The sequence below is a fragment of the Apostichopus japonicus genome, chromosome 18, assembly GCF_037975245.1.
Source record: "Apostichopus japonicus isolate 1M-3 chromosome 18, ASM3797524v1, whole genome shotgun sequence".
In the NCBI taxonomy this organism is placed as follows: domain Eukaryota; kingdom Metazoa; phylum Echinodermata; class Holothuroidea; order Aspidochirotida; family Stichopodidae; genus Apostichopus; species Apostichopus japonicus.
Window position 1 is genome coordinate 1,899,460 of NC_092578.1, and position 26,357 is coordinate 1,925,816.

Below are 26,357 nucleotides of genomic sequence, written 5' to 3' on the forward strand. Positions count from 1 at the left end.
ATAGGGCAGTGTAGTACAGTATCCAGTACATGCACTCTTTATTGTACCTGGGAACAGCCCAAGATAATGTGCATGTTACCAGGGAGTTGTAACTCCCTGATGTTACGTCCTTTAAATCTTTAACAGCTTCAATAGACATCTTCGTCCCAACCAGTCCAGCTAGTATGATCCAGCATACCCAGGGCCATTTCCCTATATACTTCGTAACCACACTTAACAAAATATAATAATTCTCAGATTTAACCGAACATGGTTTCCTTGTTACTATATCTAAACAGCTTCCAATGAATATCAAAAAGAGAAATACATGGCTCAATTGGGCATAAGTTTGGTTAATAAGTACTACAATAAAACAAAGCCTTTTTCACGTTATTATCCAGTCATTTCACAACACCTGCCTCCTGTCTCTCCCAACCCCCCCCCCCCCATCCCTCCTCCCTCCAAAAAAGCAAGTAAATTCCTGATGATTCTTACAGCATGGTATCCAACTGCCAAAAGTCCTGAAGGGAACTTCTTTGAAATAAAACTGTCAAGCACTGTCCCCCTTTAACCCACCTCCCCTGTGCATTTGACCTACTTTGTATGATGTCACAATCCTATCATGTGACATTTCTCTCATAAAGATAGTAATATGTTACCCAATCGGATCTTGCACTGTGAATAGTCCTGAACGATTCAACCACAAATGCCTTTGCCAGTCTTCAGTCTAGACCCTAGTCTAAACGATAACGTCAGTAAAGATGAGCGTGGAAGATCGGTTAAACTAAGTCAAGCCGGGTAAATACTTTTCCATTTGATGAAATATTTACAAATTAGGTCAGGTTATAGGAAGACAATTAAGATTATGAAACTCATATTGACTTACAAATGAAAAATGAAAAAAAAAAAAACAGAAAACTTTTAAATACTGGAAAAATCAAAGCAGAAAGTGGACAATTGCAATAATCAACTTTGATCTCTTCACCAACAATGGTGTTTGTGGGTTATTAGATTATTAATTATCATAATAATTATGACTTTTACTATTCAATATAGTTTAAAACTGTCATGGAATTTTAATATGACCAAGTATTACTAAGCTAGGACCGCCCCTGAGTATACGGGGTTGTGAAAGTTATTACAGATTGACCTTTGACCTTCCAACACTCTGACAAAGTTTAGTGTGAATGCTCCCAGATCAAGGAGACCCAAAATCACTACAGACCAAACTACATGTTCTGTTTGAATTGTGCAGTTTTCAAGTTATGGTATACATGTTAATTTACGCAGCAGATTTTGTTCCAACTTCTAATGATACTTTTGACATTTATTCTTTGTGAAATTTATCATCGGATGTCCAACATACTGTATTTCTTGCGAAATGTTCAACCAAAGTTTGAAGTAGCTTGACTTTCATGAGTTCTATGTGTTGAGAAGACAGGACATATTATTATAGATTCATCATGAACTGTCAGATACAATAAGTGTTAAGTAGGCCTAGCACTATCACCAATGATTATAGTACAAGTAGGTTACAGACGGAATGTTGAATGTTGAAACACAAGAATATGAATATTCAGTGATTCACCACAAACGATCACATCTGCAGCGTTCCCAGTGATCAAACGTGAAGGCGAGAGAGAGATTTGTGATATGAACTATTTGTGGTTCTGTATACACCAGTTCGAGACTCAAGATGGGGATGGGATGGGGGGGCCGGGGGGATAGAGGGCTGTTAGCTATTCATTTGGGATCATGACCTATCTATTTTTGTGACACAAATCTATTTTATGTCTGTGAGATGATCAATAGAACAGTATTGCAACCACAACCAGCTTTCAAACAACTCAAAAGTTTGACAACAAGATTTCTTGACACTTAATAATATTGATGTTCAGTTTTAACAATTGTGCCATTGAATATCTTTCCCTGTCACCACAAAAATCAACAAACCCTGAATTAGGTTGTTATAAATAGCTCATGATGGGAGGTTACAGAGGATGTAATCCATACCAAACTTGACTTTAACTGTTCCTCCATCATCCAGTAACTTTTCTTCTTCACCAATCACTTGGCTGACATCCCATAGCCACAAGCTAAATGTCAGTTCAAAAATCACAACTGCCATGTATGGTAATAGCCCTTGTTGAAGGATTCTTTAAAATTGACCTCCTAACACCCTAACCAGACAAGAAGGAAATGCTTGCCACTGGCGATATTGATACCTGTTGCACACAGAGATGGCATTGTAAGATATTAGGTTACTATTAAAAGTACTGTGCTACCAGATTGGAAAGCAGGGAGTTGTTATGGAACAACTCCCTGATTGGAGTGGCCTCTGTGAAAAATGCAAAAACAACTCAATATATGCCACAATCATTCTGAAGAATATAATTCTATAATATCCAGATGGAATTATTGTGTACTTTGTTTTTCAGGGATATTATTCATAGGCATAATACCCAATGGTCACTTCTTGACCATGGAAGTAATACTTCTTGGACACTAACTGCTGTCAGGAAATGAATGTCATGAGTTTGAAATCCTATTTGAAGCAGGCTAACTGTGCATTACCACTTTGTTTACCAAACAATATAGCCACAGTACAGTATGTTGATGTCAAAGGTCACATGCCTCTTGTACTTAATATCAGTATGTTGGTAAAGTCATAAAATAGTAGTGACAGGCACTTGGCCTATAATTCAACACTCCTAATTTTCCTGGAATTATATCTTAGAAATATAAGGTCAGAATCTCTGAGATGGTAGGCTACTTTTTGAGAAGTAATTTTGGGCATATTTTAAAATTAACTTTAGGCCAATGCTAATGACATTTGGGGGGGGGGGGGTGTTAGTAGTGTTAAACATGTTAATAAATCATCTGTGTATGCTGTACAATAAGAGTGCTTTGGTTATCAGAAGATAGGTAAGCCAGGATCTTGCCACTGATTTCTTTGATCAACCAAAAAAAAAGAAAAAATAACCTTCACACATAAGGCCAACTCCTATTCCTGCATAAAAAAAAATCTCTAATAAAATCCTCCAAAATAGCAAAACAACTAACATACACATATATTCAGTATACTGACCTTGTCTACAACAGGACTATTATTACTGTTAATACTTCAACTATCTATGTATTTATTATTGATATCCATATCTACCTGTGTGATGTTTGTTAACTAGTTTATTCCTTCCTGTTTAATCATGCAGTACTCATATTAAGTATGTTTTTAGTTCAAGGAAACAGACCTTTAACAATCTAGAACATATGTGTTGCATATAATGATCTAGAACACATATGTTATCACAAAATCCTTTTCTTAGGCTGCTTTCATGGAGATTTCCTGCTTTCAGATGTAATGAATATTCCATTCGCTGTAGTAAATGTTTGAATAACCTATGTCCTACATCTTCACTGACCATTCATGTACTGTACATTTAAGTTAGAACATATTGCAGCTGAAACTACTGCAAGAGGAAAGATTAGCCCATGAAGTGAGTCGGTTAAGCGGTGCACTGTTCGACCACTTACGGTCATCAGTATTGGCCCTATATAATATGCTAGAACTTAAGTCAAATAAACCCCAAAACTAGACTAGGAAATGTGCGTTAGTGTTGTAGGAGACAGGTAAGAGAGGAGTGAAGTAAATCCATCACTCTTTTTCCAATTATTTTTCACTCATTGCAGTTACTTGCTTTAACTTATTACTCCTAAACTCGGACACTAACTTTGAAGGGTCAGAATCTCAAAGTGAATTCTTTTCAAATTATTTTTAATATCTTTTACCGAGTCTGAAAATTCTGATGCAGTACCGATGGCCTTTATGACCGGATACAGGCTAGACTTTGGAAATTTTACAGGACACCCAGGACTGCCCAAGCAGCAAAGTGGAATATCCACCCACAATGTTTATGCAATGAAAGACAAAGTGCTTTTTAATGTAACAGAACTGGTCATCACTCACATATGAAGATAAGTTTGGTCAGGTCGGTTCCAACCAAAACTTAAGTTACATTGTGTCAGCCCTTGTGTCAACCCTTAAAAAGCAGCCCTTTGGTAAAGTATGCAACAAGACATGGCTTAGGTTACACTTAGCTATGGATGGACTTGTGCAGTATGTCTTGGACAGCATTTGAGTATCACACATATTCCAGCATAATACTGTGCTAAAATTATCATAGCATTTCGATCACTGGAGTTATTTGATCTGCGAACAAATCTTTACTTGTTTTCGCTCTCACACAGGGTTGAGATATATCCAGGGATGTCATCTATAATATCAACTGAGGACAACTTATATATTGACATTCTTCTTCCTGAATGAGGCAAAAACAACCAGCTGAATTACAGTCGTACAGACTCAAAACACAATTAAATTACAATTGCTGTGTAAAATGATGTAGTGTGCAGAACACTCATATCCATCAAGCAGTCCTGTACAAACAAAGGTCATTGCACGAATTCTGTTATTCACATGTATGTTGCCTTGATGATTTAAGTCTTTCACAGGTAACGGCCAAATACAGAGCAATGTTTACTCAGGGAATGTTATATGAAAATAAGATGATGAAAATGATTGCTGTTTAATTGAATTGTAACAATGTTTGTGGGGGTTTCAAACTTCTGCAGTATAGTTACTGTATGGTCGCAAGATATCATAAAACTCACTGATTTATATATTTAGGAGTGACAAGCTTACCTGTCTCCTCACAACCTTAGCACCTCATTCTACCGTGGCTAGTATGCCCTGGTAATCTTTTAACACTGTGCACCCTCAGCGACCGGCTCCTCCGGTCGTTGCCCTTCCTTCTCATTCTACCATCCAAAGTGTTTACAGATAGTTATAGTTCATGGTCAGTTGCATGTTGTCAAGCTAGCTGTATATCATAATCAAGTGCAGAACAACTGTGTCAAATTGCTAGAGATTATAATCCTTTTTCCCTCCAATGTCACAATATCATCTATCCTGGACTATGCGCATACTGTGCATTATTCTCATTATCCCACAACAGGGTTTCCCCTGGGATTCCTTATCTGAAAAAGTGATAACTGTTTGTGACAATGAAAGGTGTGAGCATACCTGAGAGGGAGGGGGGGGGGGGCTCTGGGGTGTATGGTCACCAGGAAAAGATTGTTAAACATCCTAATGTCAATCATCCTAACAATGAATTTGATAAAAACGTTGTGTTAAATAGGCAGAAGAACTCTTTATTTGTTGCTATAATTCAGTGTTCACAACTTATTTTTCAATGTTAAGATGCTGGCATGGGTTGGATTGCAACATCGCATTTTGACCTTCTCGGAAACAGAGAGGTGGCGATGTTGCTATTATTTTTGCGAGGCGCTCGCAAAAAATGACCATGATGAAGGATGAGCCTGGGGTAAAAATCACAGAACTTGGCAAAAATTGCGGTATAGGCTCCAGTTTGTGTATGCTACAGTGTGTTAGGATAATAGTCTGTCCCCGAGGTAAAAAAGAAATCACGGATATTCCACAGATTCGCGGAAAAAGCTCATGCCTGCACGATGGTCCAGATGGCAGTACATAATCATACTGCAGTAGCTTGTCCCACTTATCAAAACTGACTGTCAAAGTAAAGTGTACAAAAATCCAGCATGTGTCAACATCACTCTCCTCTGGACCACTAACTGTACAATCCCTCTTCATTGTCACTCTACCCCTCTAAGATCTACCTGAGAAAACAATTATATCTCATCAAAGTGTCATTTGTCTCATGGTCAACATTTAACCAAAGTGTAATGACATCTGCTATTCAAAACAGTTGACCAGCAAGAGCCAGCATGTCGCTAAAACAATGATTGGTCATTTCATCCAGGTAATTTCATCCAGGTCATAATTGGCTCGTTAGCAGGCGATATATGAGTGACAACAGTAGAGATGATTAGAATGGGGATCTAATGAGCAATCTCCACGAAACAGTGTTGTTCTGAGAAATGCTAGATATTTAGATCCTGTATCGTTCACACGAAATGACCTTTTTAGTTTTAACCACATAATGTACTTCCTTGATGTAGTACATCATTTAACATTGGCGCTAGTTATGGTTCAATATATAAGATGAACAAATCCCAAATACAGTTAAAATATAGTCTTAATTCATTTAGAAGACATCATATCTTAAGTGTTCTTTCATTTATTAGACTGAAAGGTTTGAGCCATCAATCCAGTCTGAAAATTACCTCACAGAGCTCTACGTCCTGTGCTTGAATATTCAACTTTAATTAATTTTTTAATTGTTAATTTTTTATAAATTTTATTAATTTCATATACTTTGTTATTAATTTTGATCATAGATCAGAGATTTCAAAACGTTAACGCTGGAATGATGAAGTTTCTGACATTACCTAGAACTGGCAATGGTCTTTGTAACAATACCTTTCAAAAATATGAAAAGAAAAACATAAGGATATTGTAAGATTTGACATCTCCTCGAAAAAAGGGCATTCTCCTTTAACATGATCAACATTTAAACCAATGAACCATACAAATGTCACAATGCTGTTTTGGGACATTCAGTAAAAGTATTTCTATCATACAAGATTAAGATAATAGTTGGCTTTGCTGGCTCCTCCAATCAAACAAAACTTTGGCACTGAATTCTAAACTTAGAGGGCACATAGCCAAGCAGATGCAATTCCTTCCACAGAAAATTTCAGATGTCAGTTTTAACAATTATTACAGAGAGAAGAATTTACTGACAGACAATAGACATACAACAGAGGTCAATCATATCAAATCTTATTAGGAAGCCATCGCAAATAACTGGCAATGTAAATCCTCACCTAGCCTAAAGTCAGGAGTCAGTACAACTTAAGTCATACATCATAAAGATCTCTTCCCAAAACCATTACCAGCCACGCAGGCAAATAAGCCAGGCTATCATCTAATATAATCTCATCAAGGTAGTAAAAATACTTCCTCCATCTGATAAGACTCTTAAAAAAAAGAAATTACAACTCCCTATCAAAGTTTCTGTCATTTCATTCACCACTTTCTAATTTTTTTTTCTTCTTCAGCCCAAGAGATCTGAAAAGCACAAGGACTATCTTTGTCTCAAATCTCCCAGCAGCTCAGCGGGAGAAAGCTTACCTTCCTTCCGCTAATGGGAAACAAGGGAAGTGAGAGACTTTGTCACATGCATGGGATATCAGGAAGAGGGAGATAAACATTGCTTCTTGCGTGACCTAACATTTCCTTAAAAATAACAAGAATATACCCACATCCACATTTATGATTCATAATTTAATACATACTTATTTGACAGTATTCTGTTATTGTATCTGTTTTTTTTTATATAAAGTTCAGACTATTGGTTTAACTGCTACTTACAAAGTTCTGTTAGATGTCAAAACATTCTGGTCTGAACAAAATGCAACAATGCTGGTCAATCTCCACTTGTTCATAACATGTCACTGCCACCCACTATATTACATGGTGGAGCATAAATCAAAGTTGTATAGACACACGCACACGCAGTTTAACTGTCCAATCACAACCAGACAATAACTCACCAGTGGGACTGGAAGAGGGGGGGGAATAATTTATCCCATATCAACATGGTATACAAGATGGTCAGTTGCTATTCAAGTGTAAAGATGTATGTTTTCTACACAGGAACTATTTTATTCAATAAGAGAACAAAATCAGAGTCTTCACAAAATGCTACACTAACTTTGGACACTAAATAATGTCCCAGGAATGGGGGGGGGGGAGGCTGACATCAGAACTTTTCTTATATGTCGCTCATCTCCTGTTATTTATACAGAAGTCTAAATGCATTCTGTGCCTTGATTTGTTCCTAAAGGATATTGGGTCATTCCAGCCAAATCATCCAAGGGATCTCCAGATGACCCTCTCAGATTTGGAAACATTATATCGGACCAAATTCTGTTTTTTTCACATGGAATGATCCTGTTCGTTTGTTTACCATTCAACCCCCCCTCCTACCCGTCCCTCTCACCCATGTAACTTGAACTGCCTTCAATTGTCTTCATATGTCCACCTCCCCAACCCTCTCCCCCAACCCTCTCCCTCAACCCTCTCCCCCACCCCTCTCCTCCACCCCACTCCCCCACCATCCCCAGTCCCTCTTTGCCGAGTAACTTTTATTGCCTTCGCTCACCTACTGATTCAGGAGTAGAGATAGTGTACTGATGATATTACCCGCTATTGACATATAGTCAAAAACTGTTCCCAGTAAAATCTGAGACCTGGCTGGCTACCCCTGTTACACAATGACTCAATACCACTGCTAATGGGGACTACCATATATGTACATGCATCCATCAGTATGGAAAAACAAACAGGCATGGAAAATGTACAGACAGGCTTTGACAAATCACTTTACTCTAGTAATTTCAAATTCCATGAGCATTTTATCGCCAGAGAAAGACCCAGTTGGGTCTGATTAGCAATCCAGCTATTTCCTGTTTTGTTTAGACTTACAGTATGTGAAGGGAATGTCATCTACTGCAGATGTCTGGTACACGCATGATTTATGGATATGGAAGACATCATCAAAATCCATAAAATAAATTCTTATTAGCCGACTTAAATCATGTAAAAACATGATGGCTATATATTTATATATATAGTATCTTCTCAGAGTTTATTCTATGACATGGTACTGACAGTCAAGAAAAACAGAGAGATTATTGGTTCACAGCTGGATGACAACACCAGCACAAATATAACCTGGGCAGGGAACTATAATTACATCAGCTCGTAAATCATAAAACAAGGCAAGTCCCCATTAGGTAGTTGGGAGACAGGTAAGCGAGGAGCAAGTAAATTTCAAAGTATCTGCATTAAATTCTATTTATGGTACATGACCTAATGAGGTGATACAGTTTCCCTTTTTTTGCAAAGTAATTGCTTTGATGGTACACTTACCCTAAAGAGGTGAGTACAGTCTGCACGTCATGCAGTCGTCCATGAGTCAGGGCAAATCTTTAAGGATGCTTTTCATCTTGTCCAACGGACAACCAAGGCTTACCGTTTGGTCGTCCAAAAAAACAACAAATTTGGTTGTCCCAAAAGAACCAATATGTACACTATACTGCTGTGGTAGAGATGTACTGATTTGTTGGATAGCAAGATAGCTTTGAGCTTCTAAAAGTCCTGTTTTTTGGAAATGGATCATAGGCCTACTATTATTTTTGTAATATTTCAATATCTCCAAAGATATGGAGCATGATTCCAATTTGTCAGTTTACATATTTGAGGGGATTTAGATGCAGTCTAATCTGAAGTAAACAACTAGTGGTCTGCAGATGATTAGGTGTCAACATACAGTACAGTACCTCCTTTAACTACTGTACAGAAGATTAGACATATATCTATCTATATATATATACATCATTTACAGTTTATTTAAAACTTAACTAATCTTGTTCCCTAAATGTTTGATTTCCTTATAGTTTTTTCATAACTTATAAACTACAGTATCACCAATAAAGTTGTTTCTGGGCGTACTGTTTTTCATGGCCACTTCACACTTTATCTGTTTCGGTACGTATCTACAAAAGTCAAACAGTTTTCTTTGTATCGTCCAATCGTCATCAGGAAGGGAGGTAAGATCCAGTAATTTCCCCATTTTGTGCATTTGATAGGTAATCACTTCCTCTCAATGTCACATCGCTGAGTATCAGGTAGCCGTAACAATGTCCTTAAATTTGAATTGAACTCATCACGATGAGTCTATCAGAACTATACACCCTTAAATTTAATACTAAGGACAGGAATCGAGGGGGATTCATTCTTCCGTTCGTTTTTAACTACAGTTGATATTCAGCGAAACATGTGCTTGTATGCAGTATATCCTGAAATGTTTCCTTCGATCTGTTTGCCGAAATTGAGGTCAAAGGGAAGCAAACAAATGTGTTATCTCTACCCATTATAGACTGTAGTTAAAGGTTAGTGTACAGTAGATCTTGATAAGTCACCTGTTATATGCCCCCCTCCCTCCAACCCCCCACTCCCCTCTCCTGCTACTCATTCACCACCCTGTCAAATAATGAGTTGTGTTTGTCTTTTAATATATGATATGTTAATAAACCTTCAGCCACTCAAGTAGGGACACACTATATGATTACCACATGTAGGCAAATGTTAAATGTGGTAGAGTGAGAGTACAGTTGGAGTGAGGAAACAGGTAAGCAAGGAGCAAAGGTAACTTAATTTGTAATGTACAGTATGTTCATGTCCAACCCTCTTCATTCAGTACAACTTTTATTTCACTTCCACTGTACATATACATTTTTGGTGTATTGCTGCAGTACGGCAACTACTGTAGACTTAAATAGCTCAGTGTTGCCCACAAATAAGCTAGATAGTTTGATAATGGTCACTCGCTTGACTCGTGCTCAAATTTCCACAAGCAATATACTGCTACTATACCTTTGAACGTAACTTTATCCACACTGACACATTCAAAGTGTCTAGTTATTAAAATAATCTTCCATGTTTGGGACCAATTTGGAGCCTGACCGAAGCTTCATGGAGGAGAGTGCAGTAACTTTGAAAGGGTCGGGCAATTTTTAATCATGCAAAATGTGGAGCGAATACTGCTGGCCTTTAAAGTGTGTGATTATCACCATGAAATTTAATAGTACTACAAAATACTGAAAATACCATGGTAACAAAACGCTGTTTAATTCACATATATTCATTTGCACACAACAACTTATCCACTATGTTTTATAACATTTATTTTTGGCTATGTACAGTTATACCACATAAATTATCACCAATCAGCTGCTTCCTCAACAAGTGGAAACTCATCATTAACAGCAATCAAACTTCATTCAAGTTGTTCAACTTTTAGCGCACCTGCTTTTTCCTTTACAGCCTGTCGAATCCTTATATAACTTTTGTCAGCAGAATTTGATGAGATAAATGGTATTGGTTATCTCTTGTATTGAAGCCGGCTAGCTGTTACAGAACTGCCAGCCTAACTGTAACAGCAAAGATTGTGTAGACTACCATGTCTGAGATTTGAGCTCAAATCCAAAAAACTTACCAGGTTTGGATATTTATGAGTGACGAGCAACCCTAAAAGTTTACTGGTTTGCCGTAAAATACTTACATGTCTCCAACCAACGTATAGATGCATTCTGAGCTACCAGACCGACAAAAAAATAGTTTAGCACTGTGATCCCACTAACCTCATTTGGGGTACTGCCCACATACAGTACAGAACGTAAGTTCACATAAACTACTAAAGGTCACTTTTAATAGAAGTTTAGGATTTTCAGGAAATTATTCAAGAGCAGTACGTGGGTGAATTATTGAAAAGACATACAGTACAATAATAGTTAACAACTTAACCCATCCAAAAAAAAATGCAAAGATGTCCTTCCCTCTTTGCTCACATGACCCTTTGAACAACTTTACATTAACATAAGTTTACAGCGCTTACAACATAACCTTTCTTTCCATCCAACAACTTGAGCCAAAAGGGTAACATTAGGTGATTTCCCCATCCAGTTGCAGATGTCCATTGCTGAGAAAAGTCTGTTTATTTATTAAATTAGCGTTTATTTTACTAAGACCTGTGATGATTAATCTAAACCATTATCCCAATTGCATATATATGCTTGTAACTATGAGGTTAATTACCTACTGTACCAAGACTGTTTATTTAGGGTATGAAGTATAGTACAGTTACTTATTATGTCACATGCAGTGCTGCAATGTCCAGGTTGGGCAAAATGTTGGCTCGCAAAAGATTTGAAAAAGGTGGAAAATGTCGTAAAGGGTCACAAAGCATTGGGAAGTGTCCCACTTCCTCTTACAACATCGTTAGTGGAGTCTAACGGTCCCAATTGAGCAATATATTGTGGTTTTCACCCAGACTCTGTTCTTTGCATTGTTCGTACTATGCACATGTACTTTTGCAAGCTTACAGCTTGCATACGGTTGTGTTACCTACAGTATCTTATATATATGCTACCTTAACAGGCCCTAAACAGGCCCGTTATTCTACACCTACAGCAGGAGAATGTTTAAATTGCAAGCACTTGGCAAACTCCTGACGTGTGTGAAGCTAAGACAAGCTTGCAGTGAGCTTTCAGTACCTTGATGCTGACGGGGTACTGTCGCTAACACATGCAAGCTTATTGTAATTGGGAAAAAGCTCTCATGTTGTTTTATTTGCAAGCGTGTATAGTATTAAAGTCTGCTTTAATTAAAACAATGACAACAAACAAGCTTGTTTTTAATCTTGAAGGAGATGAGAGCTGATTCCCAACAGTGTGCAGCAAGTTCTTCTATTCAGAACATTTTAGCTCCAAGGAACGATGCATTTTGAAGTGATAGAAGGTTGATCAGTGTGGTAAATGTACCGGAATAGCATTGCATTAAGAAATTGAACAGACAGCTCCCTCGATTTATCGAGCCGGGACCTAAATACTGTTCTATAATCCAATTCTGTGTCACAAGTAAATAGTTAATCTAGTCTGATGGGCTGTATCCTCTGGAGAAATTTCCAACTCATCTCACAGAGAAGTATCGTTGCTCAGCATGACACGGCCGATCAGCCTAATAACCTATCCAATCCATTGTCCTTGACTCCTAGTACTGTCAGATGAGCTTCATTAATATTCAAGTATATTTCTGGAATTTTTTGGTGAGAGGAGGAAGCTGGTTAAAAACTTCCTTCCCAATGTGATTTTTAGAAAGTACACCAAGTTATTCTGATCAGTTCAACTATAATACAATAATATCTTAATTGCTGAATGTGTTGTTTTTTTCTTCCTGGTAAGACTAACATTTCCCTCTGTGGTTCTCAGAAGGACAACCAACATATTAAATTGCACATTACCTTCATACAGATCAACAATGCCGTGTAATTTATACCGATTATTGGAAGTGCTTTAAGAGGGTAACTTGGTTACTACCGTTCAAACCAGTACTCTGAATGAAGCGGCTAACTAGTGGTTTGACTGTTCGATGATTTACCCAAGATCAAGAGGGCAGTAGACCTCAAGAGGGCAGTAGACCTCAAGAGGGCAGTAGACCTCAAGAGGGCAGTAGACCTCAAGAGGGCAGTAGACCTCAAGAGGGCAGTAGACCTCAAGAGGGCAGTAGACCTCAAGAGGGCAGTAGACCTCAAGAGGGCAGTAGACCTCAAGAGGGCAAAAGACCAGAATGGGTCGGTCACCAGGAGAGTATTCTGTGCTATAAAGGTCACCAGGTGTTGCTCTACAGGGTAAACACATTAGATTGAGTGTGAGTTGTTGTGAGGAGATGGGTAAGTGAAGAAGTAACATCTACTTCCAGGGACCATAACTTTCCTTTAACTATTCAGTATGAAATTTGATATAAACTGATTTTAGTTTCTTATACGTTTCCAACGACAGAAATTCTGGCATGCCGTTTTTGTCTTGGCCAGACAGAGGAACAGGGAACTGATAGAGAAAGGGAACAAGGATGAGGGAAAAAAAAAGAGGGAACTGCAAATCTCTAAGACTAAATTTTCTAAAAGTTACCTTGAGATCAAGGTGCACTATGTTTTGGTCATGTAAGTACTTGACACCCTGAAGTATTTGGAAGAGTAGCCTGACAGCATCTCCCTCTTTGATTGGGCCGTCTCTCTCTGCGACGCAGTAAGGATGGAGCTCTCCTCCTATTGCACTGTAAAGAGGAGAGAGAAGAGAGGAGAGAGGAGAGAGAAGAGTCAGTCAGAACATAGTAAAATGTAAAGAAAATCAATAACATGCAATATATACCATCATGGTACAAGTATTGCTCAAAATATATCATTTTTTGCAAACTGTTTAATACATATAAATATTAAAGAGTGATTGCAAAAGACAATAACCCAATACCTGCTTGAAACTCTGGAATAACAGAGGAAAGTCCCTCAAATCTAGAGAGAACAAATAATGATAATGATTACAGTATAGGACTACAGTTAAGAGCTACAGTATAAAGTGATATACTGTACTGTGTAAAACAGTGGTCATCACTTACCAGCATTACACTGTACGTAACTTTGATAGAAGAATTTTTTTCTAACAAGTACAGTACAAAGCAAAACTGTTTGATCTGGATTTCAATGGTGATTCTTATTGTAGCGTAACATAAAAATTTAGAAAACTATGTATGTGTGCACTTTTTGGAATTCCATCAATTCTTAAGCAAACTTACAGTAGAGGTACAAGTTTCCTATGGTTAAATTTATATAAAAAAAAAACTATTCTCTGTGATCACATGACAGGCAAAATTCCTCAGGTTTATGTGACATCAACAAACTCTTTGTCACAGTGCCAGAGTTTAAGTCAGATATGGAGGAAGTACTTGAGCCAAAAAAGGTGCCAGTGACGTTGTGTTTTGTAGGACGATATCTAAAGGTGTCTACCTAAAGTATAGGGTAATAACAAGGCAGTCAACAATGAGGCCAAAGTGCAAAAATCTGTTAAAGTCATAATATTATATGAAATCATGCCACATTGGAGATGAATTTGATTGTTCTATTGAGCAGTTATATCATGATACAGTTCATCACGTGAAAACAACAACGACACCTCATACAGTTCCTATCGTTGACCAGAGCAAAGATTGCCAGGTGGGTGTTCTTAAAGAAACTTGAGCTGCATGGCAAAACGTGACTAGATTTTTTCCACAGAGGAAAGTTAACCCAGCAATAAATTAATTTTGATATTCTAAAACTGATGCAAAATTCAAGCAGAAACGAATGTTCTAGACACTTTTGGTGGTAAACTAAGACGAGAGGTCATTGACCGGGCGGGTCAGGTCACAGAGGGAGCACAGGGTTAAAAGGTTACCAGATCACTCTAGACACAGTAGAGTGAATGTGCTGAGGTTGTGAGGAGACAGGTAAGCAAGGAGCTGACTAAATTCCATCCAGTTGTGTTTATTATTTGTACAAAACCAAGTTTTTCCCCAAAAATTTAGGTTTGTCATCATGGATTGGAGGGGAATTTAAAACATGACACATCAAGCAAATAACATGCATATTATGGGATTTTATTATTGAAAAGCATTGCAAACAAAGTTTATCAAAATGAACTTGGAAAGCTGCTTTAACTATATACTTCCTATACCTCTAAAACTTGCGATGTTCTTCCTACTTTTTTTTTGGTTTAACTTGATTTGGAGACTTGGAAATCCCATGGTAAATTTGAAGCACACTAAAGTGTTGCTTCCCTAATTCTCTTAATGTTCTTAATAGCTCAGGTGATGTGAAAAGGCAGTTCCCTGTACAGTATGCTGTGGCAAATAAAGATCTTTATAAAATGTATACAAGACATAAAACGTTTGGGGAAGTACATTACAATATAATTTTGTTTGATTAATGAGTATAATTATTATAATGTAACGTCCGTCCCATTATAATTGCATACATTTCCAACACAGTATTACAGCTGTGCCTTAACTGGGAACAAGACCTTAACTTTGGTTCAGTGGAAGGTATGAGCAATCAGGAATGACTTATTCTAAGCGATAAAATATGAAAATATGAAATTAACTTTGCCATCCTGCAAAGTACCTTCATTAATCAAGTTAAAAATGTTGACATACAGTACTATCAATTGACTGTTCCAACCATTATACTGTACAGTAGCCTATACAGGGAATTCTGTTTAGTACCTGATGTGGTACAGTATCATGAAGGAAAATGCTACAAAATCAGGAACTTCTTACCAAAAAAAATGCAAAGATGGCAATTATAGACAGTTGGGTTTCCGTTCATACAGAGAAGTTTATAATGTAGTGCTTTCATTATTTTCCAGTACAGTAAACCAAATCATAACTACCGTACCTAAGCACCCTTAGACAGAATGAAAACCAGTAAATCTATTCCCTGCAGCAAATCAACACAATAAGTGATTTAAAAATCACATACTGTAAATAGACAGTTTGAATAATTTGATTGTAGGAGGGAGGTTGTATGTATCAGCTTGCATTTTCAACACCTTTAACACTCAGTGTTAAAAATAACACTCTTGTCAGATTCACTGTCACCAGCAAACCTTTAGTCATTCCAATATACCATTTTATGTAAATATAAACAGATCTTTTTTCCACTGTCCTTTTTTTATTAGATGAGGGTGTCAGCCAAGCAAAGCATTATCACAACTTGTTGAAATATTTGCTAAAAATAGAATTCCAGATACAAGACTGACAGTTCAGTATTTGTACAAAGTAAATAGCTCAACCAAACAAAGATATCCAGATTTGAAGGCAACTTGGCAACAACATCGGTAGCGTAATCAGTAGAGGTACACATACATCAAAATTCATAAATTTGTTACATTATGTTGCAAATTTGTGTTTTCATCATGATATTCTATCTTTTTTTGGCCTAATGCAATATCTAGTTTGATACAGACTGCTGCAACACAATACACTATCATTCATATTCTTTAATACTGTACATACGTACATCATCAATGTGTTACATGACTTATTCCTCTACAGTTTGAAGCTAGCTGACATACATAAACAATTAAAACTCTTTAGTCCTTTCATTGGTAAAGTCCATCCCCTATGCAGTGCTTTGGGAACTAAACACTTAAAAAGTTAACGACCACCAACATCTCCTCCCCTTCCCCCCTAACTCTTCCCAACACACCCCTCACTTTTGTTTTGCATTAAACAATTCTACATGCACCCAGACATGGATGGAAAGAGTTTTCCCCATGCCCACACCTTTCTCAAACCACACAAAAACATTTCAAGTAGTTATTAGCACAATCTAATGGGTAAAATTAACTTTTAGCTCAAATATTAAAAATCTGAGCACCAAACGAACTTTCTACACACTTTGGGTGGTCTCAAGAGAAGGGTGGTTATTGACCAGAGGGGTCCAGTCATAGAAGGCACAGTGTTGAAAGGTGTCCAGTTCACTTTAGATGAGGTAGAACAACAGTACTGAGGTTGTGAGGAGACAGGTAAGTGGGGAAGGAACTAAAGTCTCAATTTAATTTTTTAAAGGTGGAAAACTCAACCCTGTTTCATCTGGTGTCTGCTTCAATGACTCCATGGTTACACCCTCTCATTTTCAAGATACTGGATCCTCCTGCATAAATTAAACCACCGCAGATGTGTTTCACCTGATAAACATCTTGATGGGAGAATTTTTAAAACTTGATTGCAACATCTGGTAGTATTGGAGAGCTCAATGAAAATAACTTTTAAATTAAAGAATTTAAAGAAAAGAAGTTGCGTACAAAAGCAAAAGACTGGACACAATTAGTAATAAAAGAAATTTAACTATGGAGACATTTGGTTGTCATATTTCTCATTTAACTTTCGAGGTCATATTAAGCTCTTCAAACTTGAAGGGCATTAGAGTAATTATCCTTGTCTGTTAATTATTCAAAAAACTTATGATTCTCTAATTAATTCATTTCTCTTCATAGCTCCTCTCTTTTGACAAAACTAATGACCTCATATTGTAAAATGCATTGTCCCAATTAACTTGTCAATTAACACAGATGGGCAATCTTCTAATTTACATTTAACCTATATTTCTAAGCCATATATATTGCATACAATACAAAGCATTTTAATTAAAACACCACCAAATTACAACCCCACAACTATTTGAAATATTTTCAATGAACAATGGACACATGACAGCTTTGGAATGTTACAATAGAGGGTTAAAATGATAAACAACAAAGCACCATTATCCTCCGAATCCATTGTTCAATTCAGCTTGCTTCTTTACCGCTGCTGTGTACATAACCAGTTAGGATTTACTCAGGATAATAGGCGATCAGTGTTGAGGGGGATGTACAATTCACTTGTCCAATCAAATCACCTCGATTATTGATAATTGATGGTAAGCTTTCTCCTCCTATAAAAGAGATGGCATGCCAGTACCCAAGGTTATCCCTAAATGGATTCTAGGCTAAGCTTTCCAGTCACGAAAACCCACTTTCTCAAGCCACATTGTAATCCACTAATTAGGAGAAAGAATTATGGATGCTTAACCCTATACAGTACTGTACAGTACGTCACAATTGAAGCTCTTGTCAAAAAAAATAAAGAATTCCCAAACTTGCGTTGTTCGTTCATATCATGACCCACTGTACTGCAGGTATACAGACTTTACACTCAAAACGTTTTCCCTTTTTGTATTTTATCTGACTTACTTTAGACTGCATTTTGCCCAATCATATGTGGAATGAAACATAACAAATCCCTGAATTGTTATGAAATGGAGGTTGGCATGTCCACTGTATAACCAGTTTGGACATTAAAATAAAACAAAACTGTTAGCAAATTGCTTATCCACTAAAGAGTATGTGTATAATGCTCAGTTTGGAGATTGACACATTTCATCAATTAATTGCATTTTAAGGAACAGATCTGCCCTGAAGACAAAACCATCTCCCATCATGCATCAACTTTACACAATCTGAATTTTGACTGACAGACCAGTTTTTCCCCCTTTTATATATATGTACAGTAGATTACAATGGTCAGGATATTACAGATATGTCCAACTTACAGTAAATGTGACAATTTCTTCATACTACTGTACAGATCTGTATTATATAGTGAGTCCACAAGCATTGTCATTGGCAGTTTCTGAATGTAGTGTACTGTGCAAACAGTTTGTATTTAAACCAAGATGGTGTTTTCCCAACATCAACATTCCTGCATGTTTATGGTGTAGGATAAAGTTAGTAAACCTTGTCTACTGAAGGTCCTGTGCAATTAGGGTCAAAGTGCTTTCCTCCAGACAATAAACTAGAGAAGGTTAAAGAATTCTGTGTACAGTAAACCACTCTGTTTTGTGTCTTGCACTCCAAGGACTGTGTACATTAATACCAACTTTATTGTTACACACTAAATCAATGAAAAACTTGACATTCCTTCATGGAATTTAACTGAAATAGCAACATAACTGAAATAGCTAAATAACTAAATATAGCAAAGAACTGTTTGAACAGTCTAAAGAGTTGTTGAAATAGGTTATACATTCACATGTACATGCAAGAGCTCTAAAATAAATAAACCATGCATACCAATTACCAAAGTATAAAAAAGTCTTTATTATATAACAAACCTCTGGATTATTTGTGTGACTATTATAATAATGCTGGAATGTTGAAGTGGTACCATCATGGCAAAATATTTATTACTTCCACAACTTGAATGGCATTCAATGCACGATGTAACCACAATGGACATTGCGTTACTATAAGTACTTACCAACAATGTGGGAGCTCTGACGAACGTACTATACCTGAAGTTAGAGCCCCATGATGCATCATCCCTTTATAAACACTAACTCACCCATCCCTAACTCTACAATTGGCTTCTGGTACTACTCTGTTCAGTTAATAATCACACATACTTGGCCCATCCACATAGATCCAACAATTCAAATTCAAATGAAAAGGCATTGTCTGTTCCTTGTCATTATTTTGGTGGGGGAAAACTCCATGGAAACATTTATGTGACGTTTGTGTGGGCAGATTTATTGACTTCTCTGTTCATAGCTAGGCACTAGACTATATATGATGAGTTGTTTTCAAAAACTCCACCCTTACTTCTTCCCCCCCCCCCACCCTCCATCCCTCCCTACCAAAACAGAACTTTTCAACATAAAGCGGGGAACAAACAGCATTGTGACATTTGTTTACTATTGGCACCAAAAAGGTTACCAACATTCCATTTCCAACTAATTTCTGACAGTTTACTGCAACACAACTAATTGCATGCAGTAAAGTCTCACACTGTACTTGAGGACTCCAATGAAAGATTCAAGCAAGTCAGTTCTAATGTCTAAGGATGATCTACCACCATCAGGACTACCACCCCACCCCCACCTACAGTACTCTCCCTGTTACATTTTACACCCTTTCTAATAACTCCTACCCTCCTCCCCCCCCCTGTCTATAATAAAACCTTTCCTGTAAACCAGGAACATCAGGATTTGAGATCATCTGTAAGATGATGCAGTACCGTGCAGACACTCCATGAGGACAGCTGACAATGGTGAATCAATAATCTGAATGGCGGTAGGTTTTCACAGAGAATATATATTTAACTGTAGAGTAATACTCTCTTTTAATTTCCCTGGCCACACATGGAGATCACAGAAGGAAACCCTGGGGTTTGAGGTCATCAAATCTTCTCACAATATGTCATTTCCTTCTCACAATTGTTTAACAAATGACTATTAACCGGCTAAGAAATGAAGTTAAGCCTGAATCCTCTTTTTTATGGCTGTGAGGAAAAACTTGCAGCTTGATCTTTCGATTCAAATTAAAGGTGCTCTAAACACTATCCGTTGACCTGGTGGGAAAACATTGATGAACACGAATGAATACATAACAGTGAGACTTTAGAGTAAACAGCTGGCAGCCTGGACTTGTATGTAACGCTAATGTGGGCCAGATGGTCAGATCCATTATATTTCTTTCGTTCTTCTAAATCTTGAGCCATAAATGAGACTTCCAAGTTCCTTGTATTTCTAGTATTTACGGTTAGTACTTGGGCAGTACTGTACAATCAGTAACAGACAGTACCATCATGTTGAAACAAATTTGTTCTATTTGCTGTGGCCGAGTGGATAAAGGCGGTGGCATTTAAAGCAATGATGATAGCAATCGGGAGGTTCCAGGTTCGATACCTGGTCGGTATAAATCAGTTTTATATTTGGGATATTTGATCCATTAATCTCTCCAACTGATAAAGTAGTACTTTGCATGCCAATTAATGTTTGCATAATTTTGTTGCTACAGTATGTGACAAGATAAATTATTCCCTGAAATTCCATTAGATCTTAACAATTTCTTTACACACTCAGATTGTTATGGCCAAGTTAATCACAAGTACAACACAAACAGACATGCACAGTATTTTCAACCTGACAACTTCATCCACTACTTGATCTGAACTCACTGTGCAACCTTCTAATTTTCTCCTCACTTATTCTTCTGTCACCTAAAAAGAAATCTAAGAAAAGTAAAGAAACCCTCCACCAGCAGCTAAACCACAACAAATCTAGTTGACTGAAGCATGAATATATCCAGTCCAGCACATCATTTCCAAACCTAAAGCAGACCATTGCATATAACTGTCATAAGTTAAGTTAACATACAGTTTTCGTGGTAAGGAATTAGCTTTCTCCAATTACCACTATACAGTACAGTAGTTTCTGTAATCTGCTTTTTTTAGTGGTTAAAATAGAGGAACAAATTGACAAATCTTGTTTACAGGTCAGCAAATTAGTATTCTCAGGGTGAACAAACAGAACATGAACACAAAAAACTTTCATTCAACGTTTGACAGCTTATCAAGCTGTACAGATCACCACTTTCCTTCATTCAATACTTTGTTGCCAATCCACAATTCGTGGAAACCACAAAAATTTAGCAAACAGAACCTTCTTTTGGTCAAAAAAAAAGACAAGAAAAGTACTACAAACATGCATGCTGACCATGAAATTTCTTTGTGTTGGCCAAAAACCCTTGGGGTAGCTGACCTACTGCACAGTGTACTGTACATATAAAGTACTGTACCATGTTAAATGAGCTTAAATCACAAATCCATGGGATTGAAAGTTCTTAAGACCTTATTTACATAGTAAACTGTAACACAATTTCTACCCGAAATTTAATGGCATAATTATGGCTTGTTTGGCAGTTCTGACAAACTGTTCTAGCTCCTTTGCATGGGAAGGAAGTTAGAAATTAGCCAATGGTCAGTGTTGCTTGCTGTGACCATTTGAGATCATACCCATTTGATTCAAACTATCGATACTCTTGTTTCAACTTAAAAAGAAAAAAACAAAAAAGAAAGCACCACAAAGTTGTATATTATTAGGAAGATCGAGAAACCGACTATATATAAATAATGTCCTGCAGTATGGTCAAATCAAAGTTTTTGATTGGACAGTTAAAATGAATTGTTGTCAAGCATCATTTGTGTCACAAATCACAGAACAAAAGTACTGTACTGCACATCCCAGGTAATACAAACTTGAAAGCAGCCATTTTGTGGATGTTTCATCACATGTAGCAAACAGTTCTACAATCACAACGTTACTAACAAGTATGTTACTGAGACTAAAATTGTAAATATAAGACATTTTACAGCCTGTACATGGTTCCCATGCTTTAAAACAAATAAAAAAAAACAGGATTTTTCAAGACCAAACAAAGTAAACAGGTTAATACCATGAAACCAACACAATAATGACGACCTACAGTACATGTACTGGAATAATGTTAGGCTACCTATTTAAGCCTAATAATTGCACCTTTTTCAAAAAGTAAGCTAAACCCTTTCTTTAATTATTGATGAGAAGGACATTCAAGGAGCCACAACCACCAAACAAGACATGCTGTAGTCATACAGTACAGTAAGTCTGTTTTACCACAGTTTGGTTTATATACCACTCAACTTTACCTCAAAAATCTTGAAAATCTTGCTCCCATTAATAATATCATATCAGAAGTGTTCAAATTATGAGAATTTGACTTCACATTTTGTATTCTTAGTTTTACAAACTTCAATGACCATTATAGCAGATCTAGCAATTTTGGATTCACTTTGTACTGTCTCGTAGTGATTCTGTAGTTGTAAATTGTTCATTCTACAATGTAGTGTACAATTGTGACTTTACCTGCGGTGTCTTGTACAAGTTCATTCTCAAGGTATCTTGGAAATTAGAATAGATCTTGTTCTAGTGCTAAGAGCCTTGTACTCATGTATATTACTGGTACTCATACCAATGGGTACTCATGCTGTTGAATTCTACTATACTACCATGCACTACAGTCCCTGTAATGTACTTCATCACATCTACATTTTATTACAAAGCAAACAAGCCTAATGCCGATAAAGATTTGGCATTTATTTCAGTTTATCAGGATATAAAATGTACAAAATTTATCACATTTCCAAAGAAAGAGTTTTTTTTTTTCTTTCAATGTTCACATTTTAACTTCTGTCCATAGAATATCAACCGAATCTAGCTCAGTTTGCTTCCATAGCTGATATGTACCTTGAAAGTGCAAAGGAAGTGATTGGTCTCCTCATGAGAAGGTCTCATAAATAAAGTTTCAGACTTTGATGTAATTGTGTCTCTCAATAGCAGGAACTCAAAATGCAATACAAACAAGCCCATTCATTGCAGCAGCCGATGTAAGGGCCTGATTTCACTAGCAGAAAAGAAGAGAATTCACCATTGTACAAAGGCACAAGTGTTGAAGAGATTCAATAATACCATAGGTATGTACAGTACATTACAGCATACACAGTCCATTGTGCAATCGATTCAAGTCTTCTATGGATACTGCATACGTTTCTCCAGGGGGTACAGAAAGTATGCAAACCTCACCAAACTTTAATGGCATGGGTTCTCTTGCAAGCAACTAAATAATAAAATTGATTTTTGTGTTAAAGCCCTGTACCTGAAGTACAGCTTGCATGAACAGACAACAGAACATTGTAATTGCCATTAGCACTTTTGGGATTTATTCAGATGGGATTTCAACAGAGGTTGACCCAACTAACCAAATTCTTCCCAAAAGGTTAAAATCCTATTCATCAGATTCTAAAAGTTACCGGTTTTCAGCAACATACTATACTGGAGGGTTGACTACTACTGTAACAAACCGTCTGCATAATTTGGGTATCTTTACCACACAGACAGACATTAACCAGTATCTTCTTTGTGTGGCAGACACCGCAGTCACTTGCGGTCTTCTCATTCAATAACCTGTAATGGTACTATCGTTGAATATTCATACCTTATATATATCTATGAATATGCATACCTTAATAAACTTAGATCTATTGTACTTACAATTCTAAAACTAATATGACTTCTGTATTAGTTTCATAGATTTCATGGAGACCAATCAATCTGGGCTGATCTGTCGACATCTCAAGGATTCTGATCTCTTTCAAAATGTCCTCCTTGCAGTCTTTCCCCATCTTGCGTTTTCGTATGAATTTGGCGGCAAAATCCTGCTTGGTCGTTCGGTGCTCGCATCTCCGTACTACTGCAAATCGACCCCTGGGAGGGAGAGAAAAGGTATCGAGATGTTCTTAGGAAAGTTGAAACCAGCTATTCAGTACATACTGTAATATGGGTAGCAAGTAGTTCTTGATGTCTATCATTTTATGATAATTATAATATCACAGCTTTCCAGTTTTAAGATTTTATCAAGAGCAACTCAAAATATTAATCATCAGATATCAGACTGGAAAAGGGAGTTATTTCACAATCTGAAGCAGCTGCAGGTGTTTGTGAGAGAAATGAAACGCCTTGTAACTTTCACTTATATCCAATGAATATATATCCAATTTACAGGGTTAGCTCATTTTGGATGTTTCACAATTTGAAAGACCATTTCAGATGGGCAAACTGGATTTCTCTTGGATGAAATCCCCAACATACTTTGGCGGGCCAGGGATTGAACCAACAACTTCCTTTTTCCCAACTTTCATTAAATTCATTCCTTCTGAAGCTACCTTTATCCAATCAAATGAAAACATAAACCCACATACAGCATATATATGCTTGAACTTGAAAAAGGTGTTCCTTATCACAATGGGTTCCTTTCTTCTGTAAATAGAAATGGGGTTTACAACTTCTTATAAATCTTTAATACTGGCATTGGTTTCAATACATGTCGATATCATCTATAGATATATTCACATTAAAAAGTGTGAAGAGGACAGAGGGAAACTGAAAGGTCTCACATCTCCAAGACTTGGCAAAATAACATCACACACTGACAAATTGGCAACACCAGATAAACATTCATTCCAACATGGTGCAGACTTTCTGGAGACCTTTTGGAGAAGCCCTTCATCACAGTGACTTCTCTCACACAAGTTCAAAACAGGGTTAAAAGGTTGGGTTTCCTGAAGTACTGTAGGGAATAATTCAGTGTTCAAATGTTTATGTAGCAGTTTTCAAGGCTCCAAATTTTGTCTCACTCTCTCATGAATGCCATGGTTTCTATGTAACAGGTAAAAAAACTGATGTTCATCAAGTGTGTACACTTTCCATACTTTTCCATACTTTTCCATACATTTTGCTATGTTTCCAATTTGCATAGGGCATTTTGCAATGCAAAACCGAATAAACTTCTTCTCTACTGACTGTACTTTGGCATCACAGACAACATATTGGAATACAATTTGAACAGCGATTAACTCACTTGATGTCTTTCCTACTGTATGGTGCATGAAACCACCCTACTGTGTACAGTAAGTGTGCACAGCCTGGCCCTAACCCAAATGGGCGATTAACCATCATGTATTAACACCTAAACACTAAAGGACTATTTAAATACCCTACTGTACTGTATATGCAGTGTCTTGTCTAAACCCTTGGTAAACCAGGGAGTTGTTAACTTATGGATAACAACTCCCTGGGTAAACCTTGTGCACCTATTGAGTGTGGTTATCTGAACAGCAGGGTATTTTTGCAGTGCCTGTGACTTTGAAGAAAGTAGAAATTTACTTTAAAGCCTCATAATTCATTCAGTCTCCACCATGATCCATCAACATATATTTAACAAATTTGGTTTTTTGGTTTTGGCAAACTACAGTGTAGTACTGTAAATGATCACACAAGCATGATGATACTTTTTAAAATTTTTTTGGCCAGAATTTTAACCCATTCCCAGAGAATGAATACTGTCTACAGTATGACTTCCACTTAAAGAATGAAAGGAATAACATAAAACATACTGTGAAAGGTTTGCCTTGAGTCTACTTGAGATACAGTAGGATATTTCAACACTTTTTGAGTTTTGTCATTGCAGATGTGGGTACTGTACATCCTCAACTCAACTCGAGTGAGTATCCGAGCATGCCGGTTGGGTACAAAATTTCCCAATGGCAAAGAAGATCAAGTTGTGCCATAAAATGCCACTTGAAAGAAACGTACAGTACACACAGTACATGTATGTACCTTTTTTGGTTTCCCGAAAAAATTTAGGGAAAACTCTTACCGACCTGCAAAATTGTGAGGGGGGGCCACGGATTGCAAAGCAGACGATGACTATATAACACCGATCGCCACACAGCAGCATACAGAAGCCAAAGTGAATTAATCAGGTCACACATCCAGAGCCTATGCATGCAAAGTTCTTAAATATCTCCCTCATTACCATTTGGGGGGGGGGGGGCCATTTCATACTGCAGATCTGATTAATTTGACAAGTTGTCTGTTACATGCAGAATCCATTGTATGACTCAAGAAGTTAAATTAAGGAAAGTTTGAAGTCCTCACTGCTTTAAAGGAGGTCATAGACAGTTCAGATTATATGTCCTGTAGGAGTTATGATTAAATAACAGATGACAATTTTCCATTCCATCTTACATATTACATTCTGTA

General features: G+C 37.1%; 1 protein-coding gene across 1 annotated transcript in view; it reads right to left on the bottom strand.

The window, feature by feature from the left end:
• LOC139958437 (death-associated protein kinase 3-like) overlaps positions 1 to 26,357 on the bottom strand; it is a 51,609-nt gene that overhangs the window by 18,515 nt on the left and 6,737 nt on the right. The window contains exons 2-3 of the mRNA XM_071955518.1: positions 23,808 to 24,020; positions 13,495 to 13,639 (exon numbers count right to left, since the gene is read on the bottom strand). Coding sequence (XP_071811619.1) covers positions 13,495 to 13,639; positions 23,808 to 24,020 — 358 coding nt within the window. The remainder of the gene's footprint in view (positions 1 to 13,494; positions 13,640 to 23,807; positions 24,021 to 26,357) is intronic.